This window comes from Diprion similis, chromosome 8 (genome assembly GCF_021155765.1).
Source record: "Diprion similis isolate iyDipSimi1 chromosome 8, iyDipSimi1.1, whole genome shotgun sequence".
NCBI lineage: Eukaryota > Metazoa > Arthropoda > Insecta > Hymenoptera > Diprionidae > Diprion > Diprion similis.
Genome location: NC_060112.1, coordinates 6,171,522 through 6,185,127, shown reverse-complemented (window position 1 = coordinate 6,185,127; position 13,606 = coordinate 6,171,522). Strand labels below are relative to the sequence as shown.

Genomic DNA, 13,606 nt, shown 5'->3' with positions numbered 1-13,606 from the left:
AAGATAATCGAATATCCTCTCAAGCACGAAAGTAGATCATAAAGCAAACAAGCATGCACGCATGCAAGTTGGTGACAATCGTGTGACTTGTACCATCGTAGGTACGTTTGATACAGCTGATCGATAAAAAACTAAATGAAAAAAAGAAACGAACAAAGAAAGAAACGAGACCAAACGGAACGAATATGCAGAAAATTTCATTGTTTACCCTGAGGGCGGCACGCGGCAAACCCCCGCGAAAAGTGGCACCAGGTAGGTAACAATACCGTGGATCGAGAAGGGGCGACGCTAATTAGAGGGTTACAGGCTGCACCACCACGGCGACAGGGCGGTTCTCCCAGTGCCGAAGCCACTTATCCGCACGAACTCACGCCCTGTTCAGTAGGCAACCAGGAGCTCAGGGCCAGTTCCTGAGGGACGGTTCAAGGCACGCAGTTTGGACTCCATGCAGAGTCGAGCTCTTCGTCGCTTCCTGATTAGCCGATTATAGTCTAAATAAAATTTTTGGAAGAGAGAAAAAACGCTCTGAAATATGTCTCATGACGCAGTTAAAAATTTTACGTCCAGTGGTTGGCGGACACGAGTTTACTGTAGTCGAGAGTCACTCTTTCCACTTGAGTATAAGAGGATCGAGACCACGAGTCGCTCCAATTAAGTGTCTGGCTACGGTAAAGCCGAAGCGGATTATCACCCGTACGGGGTGCAAATCGATGAATGCCGATGATTCGCACGGTTCAATGAGCAGTCGGAAAAAGAGCGAGAGGCTCGATATGCAAAGTGGCGATTGTCGTTTCGCTGTTGAAGAATGGCCTGATTAGCCATTCAGCGAATCGGGATCGGAGCTCTCGACGCTGGTTGTTTGGCTTGTTGAACCGTCCGATGTGCAAAATTTTTTCAACGGCATGTTGTGCAACAAAAACGTGTCGGTATTGAGAAGGGAGGTTTACGCGGTAACAGAAAGTTCAACAAGACTGAGTAAATTGTGGCTTGACAACGCGAGCTTCTCTCCTCTGGTATCTGAAATGCTCTCGTAAAGTATCACGACATGCTCTACATATTTTTGAACGAGCAAATCATCAGCAGGACCGACGAACTCGTAGCTACAATGCTGAGCAAATTGAACAATCGTCTATTGTAGTCTAGAGCCCTCGTGTATTTCACCCTCGTTGACTCGGCGTCAACTCGAACGTATAAAGCGGCGAGTTAAGGTCCTTCGGGCCTCGGAGCCTCGTTGTCTGCTCTTTTTTTTTCTCGTTTTTCAGTATATCCTAACGCAGATGACGAGTTTTTCGTTAAATTATACGAAGGGGATTTGCGCGGCAAAAGCTCGCCGGAATAAATTGTGCAAAAACTGAAGCTGAGGGAATCATCCCCCGTTGAATACATTTCAATTCTCAATTGATACCGCGTTTTAACCGTTTCACGGGGGCTTAATTGACAACGGAAAGGGGTTGTCCTCCATACACACATCGAATAACATTGACAGATTTCCCCTATCGGACATCGGATGATCCAGGGTACATTTACACTCGATGCTGTCCGAGGAGAAACGACCGACGAGGATGATTAAAACGGACATCAATCGACTATTCGCTCGGCACAATATGCGGCTAGGATATTACGAGTCGTCTATACTTAGCTCGTGTGCAATTTGCATACTAGGAGTAAAATGGCAGTGTGGCAGTGGGGGAAAAAATGGGGGAGGAGTTTAGAGACGCCGTTCTCCTCCGCCCTTCCTAGCCACTGAAATTACTCCGACATTACCGAGTCGCTCTCTATGCATCGACTAGTAAGTAGAAAAGGAATTCATGCCGTTCCACTCACGAGCCTCGATCCATCGGGGAGACTGCCGGAGCCTTTATCGCCGCTCGGATCGGTCGACTCACCTGAAACTGAGAAAATTATACGTTACTAAAACGACTCGATACCAATTTCCCTCACAATTATCATTAGCCGGCGACAAATGATTCTGGAACCGGTTGGATGCGCCAACTCTTTGGCTCCCTCCAAAACCCAAGGAAATGGAAGTCATGAGTACTTCAGAAGTCGTCGGACGATTGATACCAATAGCAGACTGTCGGGCGTCCGTTAGTGTTCAATTATTCACAAAGCAACTCCTTCCAAAGACCGTCAGCGTTGAGACGTTCGACTTTGAGCCCCTTGACGCGATTCGCTTATAGCAGTGTCATATCGATTAGAGAACTAAGAATCGCATTTGATTCCAACGATGGAAATCAGGCCGCTATTGCCTTCTCGAAATTACCTCCAAAGGATGGAGGAGAAAATGCATTAAGTTCAGAAAAAGCGATTCCACTCTTTTCTCGATGAGTGCAACAAATATAAGAAACTGATGTCCGGTTTCTGGTGGTTTATTTCCTCGAAAGAAATGTCCATCTGGGATCTGACCAGACAAAATGGGTCGGTACTATGGTATTCCATATAAATTCATACGCCGGTATTTCGCCTGGCAAAGTGAAAGAAGATGTTAAACCACTAGCTCTCTGCGTCAGGAGTCGAGTGATATTTAATAATAAATACACCCGGTGTTCAGTAGCGTTGGAAGGTCTGCCATCTACACCTTGATCAGGCCTTATATTAAGTTATGAGAGTATACCTCACGAATTAGTTTTCCCCTCTCTTTTTCCTCATCTCTATCTCTCTCGCACACGCGCACTCACTCTTCTTATTCCGGCACTCTCGCTTCTCCTCAGAAAATGAAATTTAAAATATTACTATATCTTCGCCTTTCTTTCTCACTTCTCGCCAACCTCGCGATCCTCTGACTAAATTGTGTGTAATTTTTTTTCCCCCTCTTTTTTTTTTTTTTTTTTTTTTTTCTTCTTATTCTTCTTCATCTCTAGTCTTTTTCACCTTCCTTTGCCGAACACAACCTGTTCCCATCTGTTTTCATTTCCTCCTATAAAATTCCAAAAATGTAAGGTGAGGAAAAAAGAAAACTGTTAAACGCAAATTTTCGCACAGCGACCGCATTCCTTGATTTTATTTATGCGATTGAGATTTTTTTTTTTTTTTTTTTTATGACCTCTAAAAATCTTTCAATCAATCTCACGTTCAGATTCTATACAACATTTTCCAAAATCGATATGCAGGCTGCTCACAGATTTTATACGAAATCGAATGAATTTTGTAAATCACTTTTTTTCAAAGAAATGACAAAACTGACGGATCTTTACAAGGATCGTCGCATTTGAAACGCGAAGTGATACGTCTGGACCACCGTGACAATTTTCAAAAATAAGAACAATGAAAAAAACAGTACCGTCTTGTTCGCAAGACTTGTTATTTCTTTGTTTACGTGTCTCGAAAGTTTGAAGTAGTTTCGATGAATTCTCATCTGATATTCATTATAAAAGAAGTCTAATTCGTGTACAATATGTAATATTCAAAAACGGTTAAAAAAGGTTTGAAAATGAAATTTGAAAATGTAGTAGAAATAGAGAAAAATCGAAATTTAAAAAGGAATAAAGCAATTCTCGAAATTTTGGCTTTCCACGCCTCGAGTTTTCCCCATTTTTACTTCTCTATGTAATTTCAAATATGTACATTTTGATAATTTTATGAAACAGATTTTGATCACTTTAAAAATTTGACATAATTATTATGACCCGTTCAATAATATTCCAATCTCTTAACGTTTTCACCCCCATTTAAATCGTCAGAATTCTAAGTATTCTACACATATTTTTGTTCACTGTGCTTTGGTTTCTATACTTTGATTTCTCCATATTTTGACTTTATAGCACTGCTGGATCAAGGTGACTTTCAATTCAGTGTACAATCCAAAAGTGCTTGGGATAAAAAAGCAAAATCTTGAACAGAACCAACGTTAGGTATCGTCATCTACGCGCAACGCCGCGAACTTTTGCACACCCCTAATACATAATTTCAAAGTCCATAAAATAGATTTCCACGTTTTGTTCTTTCTTAAATTTGATTCAGCAGCCCTACCATTCCTCAATCTTTCTACATTCTTACTTCCACCTGAATCGTCTGGATTCTAGACTTTGATTTTCCGGATTCCTTGGTATCCTAAATTCTCATCAATCTACACTTTGACTTTCTACATAATTCACAATTCCGCCCAATAGATTATCGCGTTTTTTCTCAAAATCCTGTTCACATGACTCCTCAATTTTTTAACGTTCCTTCATTCTCATCAAAATTCCAAGGATGTCGACTTTTCTACCCTCCAACTATCTGCATAAAGTAAAATTCTACAGAATTCATATTCGCGTGTTTGATAAAAACCCGATATTGCAGCTCCTCAACCTTCCAATCCATCCACACTCCACCCCCACCCGAATGATAAAAATTCTGGTGACTTTAAACTTCGTTATTCCGCGCTGTATCACATATCTTCCTATATTCCATCCTTTCGATTTTTCGAAGATCCGACATAGCCACCCCTCCCCTCCCCTCCCTCTACCGATTCTAATCTACTTTTTCCACCCCCTCACAAAAATTCCTCGCTTCGCGGCGATGTTCGCGAGGCAGCGCGTCGCTCCCTATCTCTTCGTCGCCATCCTACGAACGCGTGCACCGCCCAGCTAGCACAGGGGGTGGGGGACCTGGGGTGGTCGTCGTGGTACGTCGCGGTACGGAAACGCGCCCGTCCCGACGCCCGGCGTCGCTCAGCCTCGCACCACGTCTCGACACGAAACCGAAGCGTGACTCGCCCCCTTCCAACACCCCTTGCACCCCTAACTGCGGCCGCACCGCATGCCTCCCCGCGATTATCAGCCCCGACTAACAGATACCGTCTAGTTTTGCACCCCCGACTGCCACCCCAGCGTCTAACAGTCAATCAGCCGGTTGGCCAAATTGAAAATCAACCCCCAAACCCCTTATTATTTTACAGTCTCCTTCCCCTCGTTTTGCTCAGCTGCAAGACGCGCTTTTTTGTTTTATATGTTTTCGTTTTTTCCTTGGCTTTTTTTTTCAACGATTGCTGTGTAAAAGTTGAATTACAAATTTACTTTCTTTTCTAATCAGGTGTTTGGATTTGTTCACTGCGATTTACGTTTAAGTCACAATTTCAATCTGTAACTCGAATATCTTGTTCAACGATTTGTCAAGACATTTAAATGATTTATTGTCACATGTTTGAATAAGATTATAAAAAGCAGAAAAAAAAATAAATTAATTAAACATTGCAATTAATAAAAGCATTAGAAAAAAAAATACAGTGAACAATAAACATGTTTAATATTTTTATACAGTTGAAAACATTCTCATGAAAAATTCCAGATCATACAGTATTTATAGTATTCTTATCTTGGTCTAACATAAAAATACATTCATTACCGTAGATAAATGATTGTACGATAAAGAGAAGTGCAGATATTCATGAGGTATTCATGTTTTATTTTTCAATAAACTAATTACAGACGTTGTTCAACGATGATAATAATCTAAAATCACTTGTTCCACGTCACCCTTTTTCACTTCATCGATTATTATTCGACAGATTCTACCTTGAATACAATATCTTTTATACACAACGACAAGTTGAATGTAAGTATATAACTTCCCCTAATAATTTTTATGGTATTTTCAAGGTGAATTTATACCTAGACGACAAGAGCCCGAATATAAATATGTATCATAGTAGAAAACGTGAATCGATTTCAAACTTACACACATCGCAGGAATCGCGTGGTGATCGGATTAGACGGAAACGGATTATCGATAGACGGACACTCTTGCGGAGGGTGAAACGTGTCTATAATACATACGTGTACGTACATATGTGTGCTATACATATACCATACGTGTATATACTTTAAATGTGCGCCGCTGAATCGGGAACCTCGTATTAAATAATCTATGGGACGTTACCTCAGCCTGTAATTAACCCAGAAAAAGACACCTGATCGTCAGTTGACCCCAAATCTACATTTAGAATTGCACGGGGTGAAACAACGTAAACTTGAATGACAAAATTTTCGCTCATCAATGAGAATGGAATAGAAAGAAAGTAAAAATAAAAAACAGAAAAAATTAAGACGTATTGAGATGAAAAATGTCGACCCCTCTACGCGCCAGGATATGAAGGAAAAAAAGAACTCACGATTTTTCAAAAGGACCGTGAAGCAGTCACTTAACGAAATTCTTGTTAAGGCGAATTTAACGCTGCTTCGAGGTTGAATCGCTCGCTTATACCTATATAGGTGTATATATATATATGTATACGCATCACAGCGGGGGCAAGTGATCTCCGGTGTTGGGAATGGAAGAGGGAGGGAGGGAGGGAGAGAGAGAGAGAGAGAGATATGCTCTCGGGATCGGTCCCTAAGTGATTTCGTTAGTCAACCCTAAGTTCCCGTAACGTTAACCCTAAACCCACCCTTGTTCGCACCCTGCTCTCCAGCCCCCTTAACGGTATCTTCGTTAAACAGTTATTATGTTACGAGAGCCTCTTTTATCCCGCTCTTGAAAATTGGTGTATATAAGGAGAGCTGGCGAAAATAAACGAGATGTATAGTCGAACCAGGGCTAATTTGTTTTTCCCCCATTTCCCCTTCTCTCTTATTCTTCACTTTTTACTTGTAAATTTTTTTTTTTTCGTCATGCTAGATTTGTGAGAAAAGAAAAACATATCTTGAACCTAATTCTCGCGTCTAAATAAATCGATAAAACTTTGGAATTGAAAAATTTTATTTCAGACTGAAATTAAAATCCATCGCAGTGAAAATCCTGGAATAATCTGGATTATTTCTCGGCATTTACACGCCGTGCAAGCCGTGAATTCTGAACTGAAATATTATTTTAACACAACGATGGCTACAGTAGATTGATATATGATGAGCCCGCAGGAATTTATTGAATAAATATCTATTATTCTATTATATCAAAACCGTCAGGTAAGGTCTATAAGTACATACTTTTATGCTCACCTTTGGGGTTTTGGGTTTCGACAGAAGAAAGGAAATGATGAATACCGAATGCGTATCGGTGTAACCCATGACATGAATTTCCGAATTGCTTTGTACGAGTTGAATAAAAATCGTTAATTTTTATTGATTCAATCGCGAGATACGATTCGTAGATTGAGTATTCATCAAGTTGTTATATATTTGTATAGCCATCTCTTCGAAAATACAGAAATATAAAAAGCTCCTGAAAATTCTTCAAAATCTGGTACATTCATGTGATTTCAATCTCCGAGCAGCAAAATTACAACCTACAGAGGTATAAAACAAGGAGGAAAAAGAAAAAAGAAATTTTTATCATCACCGTGATATTTATGAAGCGTAATAAACCCTCGAAAACCAAGGGCAAAGGGGCTGCAGGTTTGAATAATTGGCGTGTTTATTTTTTTCTTCTCTTCTCCTTTCCTCTCTAGTGTCTTTTTTTTTTTTAATTTTTTTTTTAAATTTTTACCGTCGCAACAAATTTCTTGGTTAATTCGCGGAGAAAACAATTATACTACAATCAACAAATCAGTCCTTACATTAACAAATAAGTTGAATGGAACCGTATACATAAATATAATAAACGTGAATCCAACCTCTTTGAAATCTTTCCGATCTATAGATCGCATTTCAAAGTTAAGAGATATAATAATATATAAGGTTGTTACAGGTATAACAGGCGTTCAGTTCAGCCCTCCTCCCACAACTGTGTAATCGGGTCTTACACGTACACACTCACACACACACGTACACGTACACTGTCGTACACGTTCCGAATGATCCAATAATTCATCTAATCGCATAAAACGATCGCGTTGACGAGAGAACAATTCATTCAGAGCCTAGCAGCTGAGCAGAGCCGAATAGAACATTCGGAGTATGATCGTGGCGTGACTCGCAATCCGTATATACTATGCGTATACATATATATATAAAACATATACATGCATACATATATGGCGTAGTATACCTGTACAGGTTCTTATCTATCAAACCAGAGGAACAATTATACTCGTTCGTGCGAATGTTATGTTCCTTGTAAAATGTCGGGAGAGGTTTAATTAATTTCCGAATCTCTTTTACTCTCCCCCTTTTTTTATATGATATACGTGGTAGTCCTTACACAGACTTCTTGTTGTTTATACCTTCAACACCTAACGTACTTTATACACTAGTTTTTTCTGATCATTTTTACTTTTTTTTTCTCCCTCTCCTCTTCTCGATGAATAATGACCGGTGATCTACGGAAGTACGGATGGCAGGTATAACAATATACCAGATGTAAGTATTATCGCTCATGAAAGTCAACGATGATAAAGATTGAGTGAAAAATTATATGTTTATGTATCATTTGCCGAATCTTCCCAGGAAGAAAATGTTTTTTTTTTTTTTATTTTTTTTTTTATAAAATATGTGTGAAATGATATCTTGAATTTTACCCGATAAAATTAGACAAGTTTGAATGAATTTGAACAATTTTATCCAAGTTTATAATATTTTGTAGAATGGCACAAGGCTTGAGAAGAAAAAAAAAATTTAAGGTCGACACGATTTTATACATAATTTCACAAATTTGAATGAAATATTTTTTAAAATTTATAAGAACGTACAAACTTAGACAAAATTATGTAAAATTATATGCGTACGATTTCATATAATCTTATCTCAGGTCAAATTGATCTGATCGATTATTTAAATAACAAAATTACAAAGATCAAAAAAAAAAAAAAAACGATGATATCTTTCGAATGGATGAACGGATTTGAATGAAAATTGGTACCGTAAGGTTTTTTGGATCGCTAATCACGAATCTCAAGCCATATTGTGAAATCCAAAATAGCGATCCAATACAGTAGAAAAAAAATATAAAAGTAGATAAAAGTTTTCTGTATGATCGATAACAAATTTAGAGTGAGACTTCCAAAATTTGTAATGGTGAATCCATGATTAATCCATGGTTAAAAATGTTTAAAATCGTTATATTTTCATACAATATGGTATCCGAGGGCTTTAAAATCGTTAATCAAGTTTACCTCCTTGTCACACAATATACCTACTATTGTTTCTCCGAACGTTACTGGTTCCATTATAAACTGCAGTGTTCAAGTGTATACGTACACAATGAGCGATTTAGATTTTTGATGGAAGTCAATTATTCAAAGTATAATTTGGATTTGAGGTAAGGGAGTAGCAAAATTGCAGAGCGTTTTTTATACGGCACGGGGCAACCCTTCTCGCTCTAATACCCCTTGGGGTTTAAAAATTGAAGCGAAAAAGTAAATTGCAGTAATAACGCGTGCGAGCCGGCCAGACGTTAAGTCGCAGTTGGTAGAGACGCCTGATTACTGATTATTCGAAACAGTGCGCTGTTACAATATATTTCGCGTGTCTGCAAGGGCTGGTATAGCATGCAGAACGGTTTAAACGCCGTTGGCTGACCCTCCTATCGTCGTAAAAATGGCAATGTTTTTCGCCGATATAATTTGCCAGTATGTGTGCGTACACATGCGCCCATCGGGCCAATTTTCTCTAGAGGCAGGTACGCCCCTGCACTTCTGGGAAAGTTCCACCCTGCGCGAATTTTACACTCTCCTTATGGTTTGTACTGTTATAATATTGATTGTTATCATTGTTGTGTTATTACCACAAATGCTCGCTGTACAATCATCATTTTGCTATATATTTACATCGAAAGAAATTTCCATTGTAGGTGTAAAATTCATTTTCATTTTGTACCCAAAACCATTATATGTATATCACACGAACGATTATGACAAAGCATAACAATTATAAAAAATCTAAAAAAACATAAACAAAACATACTATTCTCCGTATATGAAATTGTTTATCGATGCGTATGTTTACCCGAAAACTGTGCCGCGTTCGATCTAAAACCAGGGTAGGTTTCAGCTAATTCGTGAAAATGGCTGCACAGATTTCGTCGTATATCGTAGCTGCAGCGACAAATGGGGTGGAAATATAGCCATTACACGGATTCGGAAGTAAAGAATGAAATCGTTCGGTTGTGAAATTTTCCGAATTCCCTACACAATACGCAGCGCAAGTTGAGGGTTTCATATATGTAAGGTATATACCCATGTGAATCCTACGTACATATATATATGACCGAAGGCATCGCTTTCTGGGGTGAAGATTTCTCACCACTTCTTCGTCCCCATTTTTTCATCTCATCCCCTTCCCACCCTTCTTCCCCCACATTTTCATCTCTTCTTGGTTGACTTCTGTCGTTAAATTTATTACCCACCTTCGCTCTTTCATCCCGCGAGACGATTTTTGCTGCAGTTCAGACGTAATAACGAAGGGCGAATTCCTCGATCTGTTATATAATTTACACGACTGATGACAACGCGTTATCATCATTTTTTCAAACCCCGCGAACGGAGAGAAGAAGGAACGAAAGCTGCAGACAGTTGCGAATATTAAAGCTACGGAACACCGCGCCGGAGAAAATGGGGAGTGAAGGGGAAAAGCGGTGGGTGTGTAGCCGAATTACCGAACATTAAAATAAAGTATTTGAACAGCACGCGCGGTAAGGAGCTTACGGGGTTTAACAATCCTTATAAGTGGGGCTATTTTTCACACGGCCCTCCCCCTCCCCCTCCCCCTCCTGCAGCTAAAGTATAAATAAGACATTTCATTACCATAAATCCTCTCTAATTTCTCATGCAAATCATTTTCATAGTTCAAAATCTCGCGCCTCCGTTCCGCCGCATCGAACAACGCTTGTTTTTTTTTTTTTTTATGTGTGTTTTTCTTGACTTTTTCAAATCTTCCCTCAAAATACTCCAACCACAATTGCGGTCGATTATTACTGTTATTATAATTTCTTTTCTTCTTATTCTTCTTCTTTTCTGTCTTGTTTAATTTTCATATCTTTTTTTTTTTTTATGTCTCTTTTCAGTTTATGTCCTCATTTCCTACGGTTTTCACAACCCTTCACCCGCCAAGAAAAACGAACGAGTTTTCACGATTTTACACATTTTTTTTCACCTCGATGTATTAAATTTCTTTCCTCTTTGGCTTACGTCATCGACTTTTTTCTTTTTTTTTACCTTCCTTTGACGTTCTACCATTTTCAGTTGTACCGTACATCCACTTATTAGACTAGTAAAAACGAAGATGAAGTCACACTTTTTCCTCCTCTCATTTTCTCTTTATCGTTTATTTTCTTTCAATTAACTGCATGTAGAATCACACGAATTACATTCACAGGATTGATTGACAAAGCAATAAATTTTGATATCCTTTTACATTCTCCTCTTTCTCTTCTTTTCCAACGCAAGACCTTAGCAATTTCTAATCCCTGATCTAACAAAGGAAATCAAAGTATGTGAATAAACAGAACTTTCCATCTAGGGGATGAATAAAATTTGCATTATTATCTGCAGCTGCCAGCTCTGTTAAATCTCGATACGCACCCTTTGTTCCCTCGGTGAAATTAAGCACGGAGCTCGTTTCAATGCATTCAACTGTAACCGACAACGCGTTCTCTAACTTATAACTGCATTTTACACCAACCGAACGACGGTCAGTTATTATTTCAGAAATGCCCGTGGGGTGAGAAGAGGAAAATTCCCCGCTGAGTTACGGCGTAAATAATAATATTTACTCTGTTCCACTGTATATATATATATATATAATATAATACATAGTTATAAGTCGGTCACAGTTGTTGCAGAAAATCTGCCTGTAACTACTCGAGCGATGTTAATCCCTCCCCTTTTTTTCCTAGCTTAGTTAGTTACTCCTGCTGGTGATTCGCGATTAGAGCTGCACAATGGCACAGCAGCGGAATCGAGTCCACACAGTAGGGATTCAGGCATTCTTTCGCTTTCGTGATTCGAAAGGCTCCCTCAAGTCGCGCCGTAACGTCGACAATTGTTGCACAAAGCGTTTGCCGAGTTTAACGTAGCGATGAAATTCTCTCTTTTAGCGAGAATAATTTATTATTTACGCGATGATACAGCGTACCGTCTCATAACGGAATTTAAAGAACGAAATTTTCGCGCCAAATTATTTCTTGTCTTTTATATTCGCTACAGATGCGATTGAAATTTTATGTAGATACAAAAAGAAAACTTGGGCATCGCGAGGTACGATGAAAAAAAGTAAAACCTCGAGATGACGGCTCGTTAAAAGCTCGCGGAAATTAGCTGAGGAATATCTGCAACTTGTAAGCTCTACCGAATTGCGAATAAACTGAAATTTAATTTCTGCCAACTCAGCGCGTGTACTTCAACATTCATCCGACGGTCGAGAGTGCCAAGTTTACGTTAGACTGCAAACACGAAGCTTACGTTATCCGACGTACACGTTTTAGAAAAAAGCACATCGCAACGTTCAAAGCTCATCACCCCTGCTGCTGCACGCTTGGGATACGCGTTACGTCATCATATCGGTACCTAATTGAACCAGTTGGCAAACTTTGTGAAGGGATTATTTATCTCTGTTTTCCCAGACGCGAGTTATTGAAAAAAGAGGAAGAGACCTAATTAAGTGGATAGAGAACGTTGCAAGAATTTCAAATTCATTATCGATTCCTTACTCGTACCGTATATATTATGTTTATAAAGTATAACAGAGAAATTTATAATTAGAAATTGAAAACAAAAAAACTGTGTTTCTTAATAACAATAATAATAATTATTGTTAATAATAAATATGAGATAATTTATGTGTTCGGATTATTATTTTTGTCTTTAAAATCGTTTCGTGAACAAGGTTTCAACAATTTGAGAAAAGGGTTTTCATAAATTATAACATTAAAAATCATCAAACTCTGGTCTTTATGAGCCGATTGCAATGTCTTTAGGCTCGATTCACTCGATAACCAGAACCCCACAAATTGTCTCAATAACCATTAAACAAATTTTGTATTCCAGTATGAGTATGAGGCGAAAATGTAATGTTGTTCCGTTCTCTACAAAAAAAATCTATTTTTATCCACTCTGCAATAATATTTTGTGAAAAATTATTAAAACGACTTTAGAAGGTCTCTTTGGTAAACAAAATAAGCCTAAAAAATATTAAAATCGGTTAAAAAACTGCAGAGTTCAATTATTTCGAGAGTTTGAATTACGCAGAACCTTTTCTCAAGAACTATTGATCTGGTTGTAACGAAATATTGCCGAAAGCCTGGCCAAACGTTGCAACAATCGACAGAAAAAAAACAATCAAAATCGGTTCGGTAGTTCTGGAGTTACAAGAGAACATATTAAACAGACAGACAGACAGAGAGACGTCAAGTTTTAATTTCTAACGACTGCCAAATTTGTCGTCAGCTAAAATTTAACGCGCATGCGCTACAATCAGAGAACGACTATCTACCAGGGTGACCAACCGGCAGTTGTTGCTAACAGTTGTGGCAAAATTTTTTGAGATTATATACATCACAGCAAGCTGTCGTGTCTCAATTACAACGTTGGCTGCCCTGGCAAACAAACGCTATCAGTTCGCAGCGCATGCGCAGTACGTATCAGCAAACGATAAGCCGTGAAGTCGTTAGTAATGCACTCTGCATGCAGAAAAGAGATAGAGATAGAGATAAAGAAACTAAAAAGCGAAATTATTACGATAGAAACTTTTTCAAACGGTGTTTTGGGCCACATTCATCGTCCGATTGTCTTCAGCGGATAAATTACTCGATTAGA

General features: G+C 38.7%; 1 protein-coding gene across 3 annotated transcripts in view; it reads right to left on the bottom strand.

Moving 5' to 3' along the window:
- Window positions 1-13,606, bottom strand: part of LOC124409345 (limbic system-associated membrane protein-like) — a 103,657-nt gene that overhangs the window by 66,093 nt on the left and 23,958 nt on the right. For 2 of the 3 annotated variants that reach the window (XM_046886906.1, XM_046886904.1), the window contains exon 2: window positions 1,887-1,892. The exons of the other annotated variant lie outside the window; for it this stretch is intronic. In XM_046886906.1, coding sequence (XP_046742862.1) covers window positions 1,887-1,892 — 6 coding nt within the window. The remainder of the gene's footprint in view (window positions 1-1,886; window positions 1,893-13,606) is intronic. 3 annotated transcript variants of the gene reach the window in all.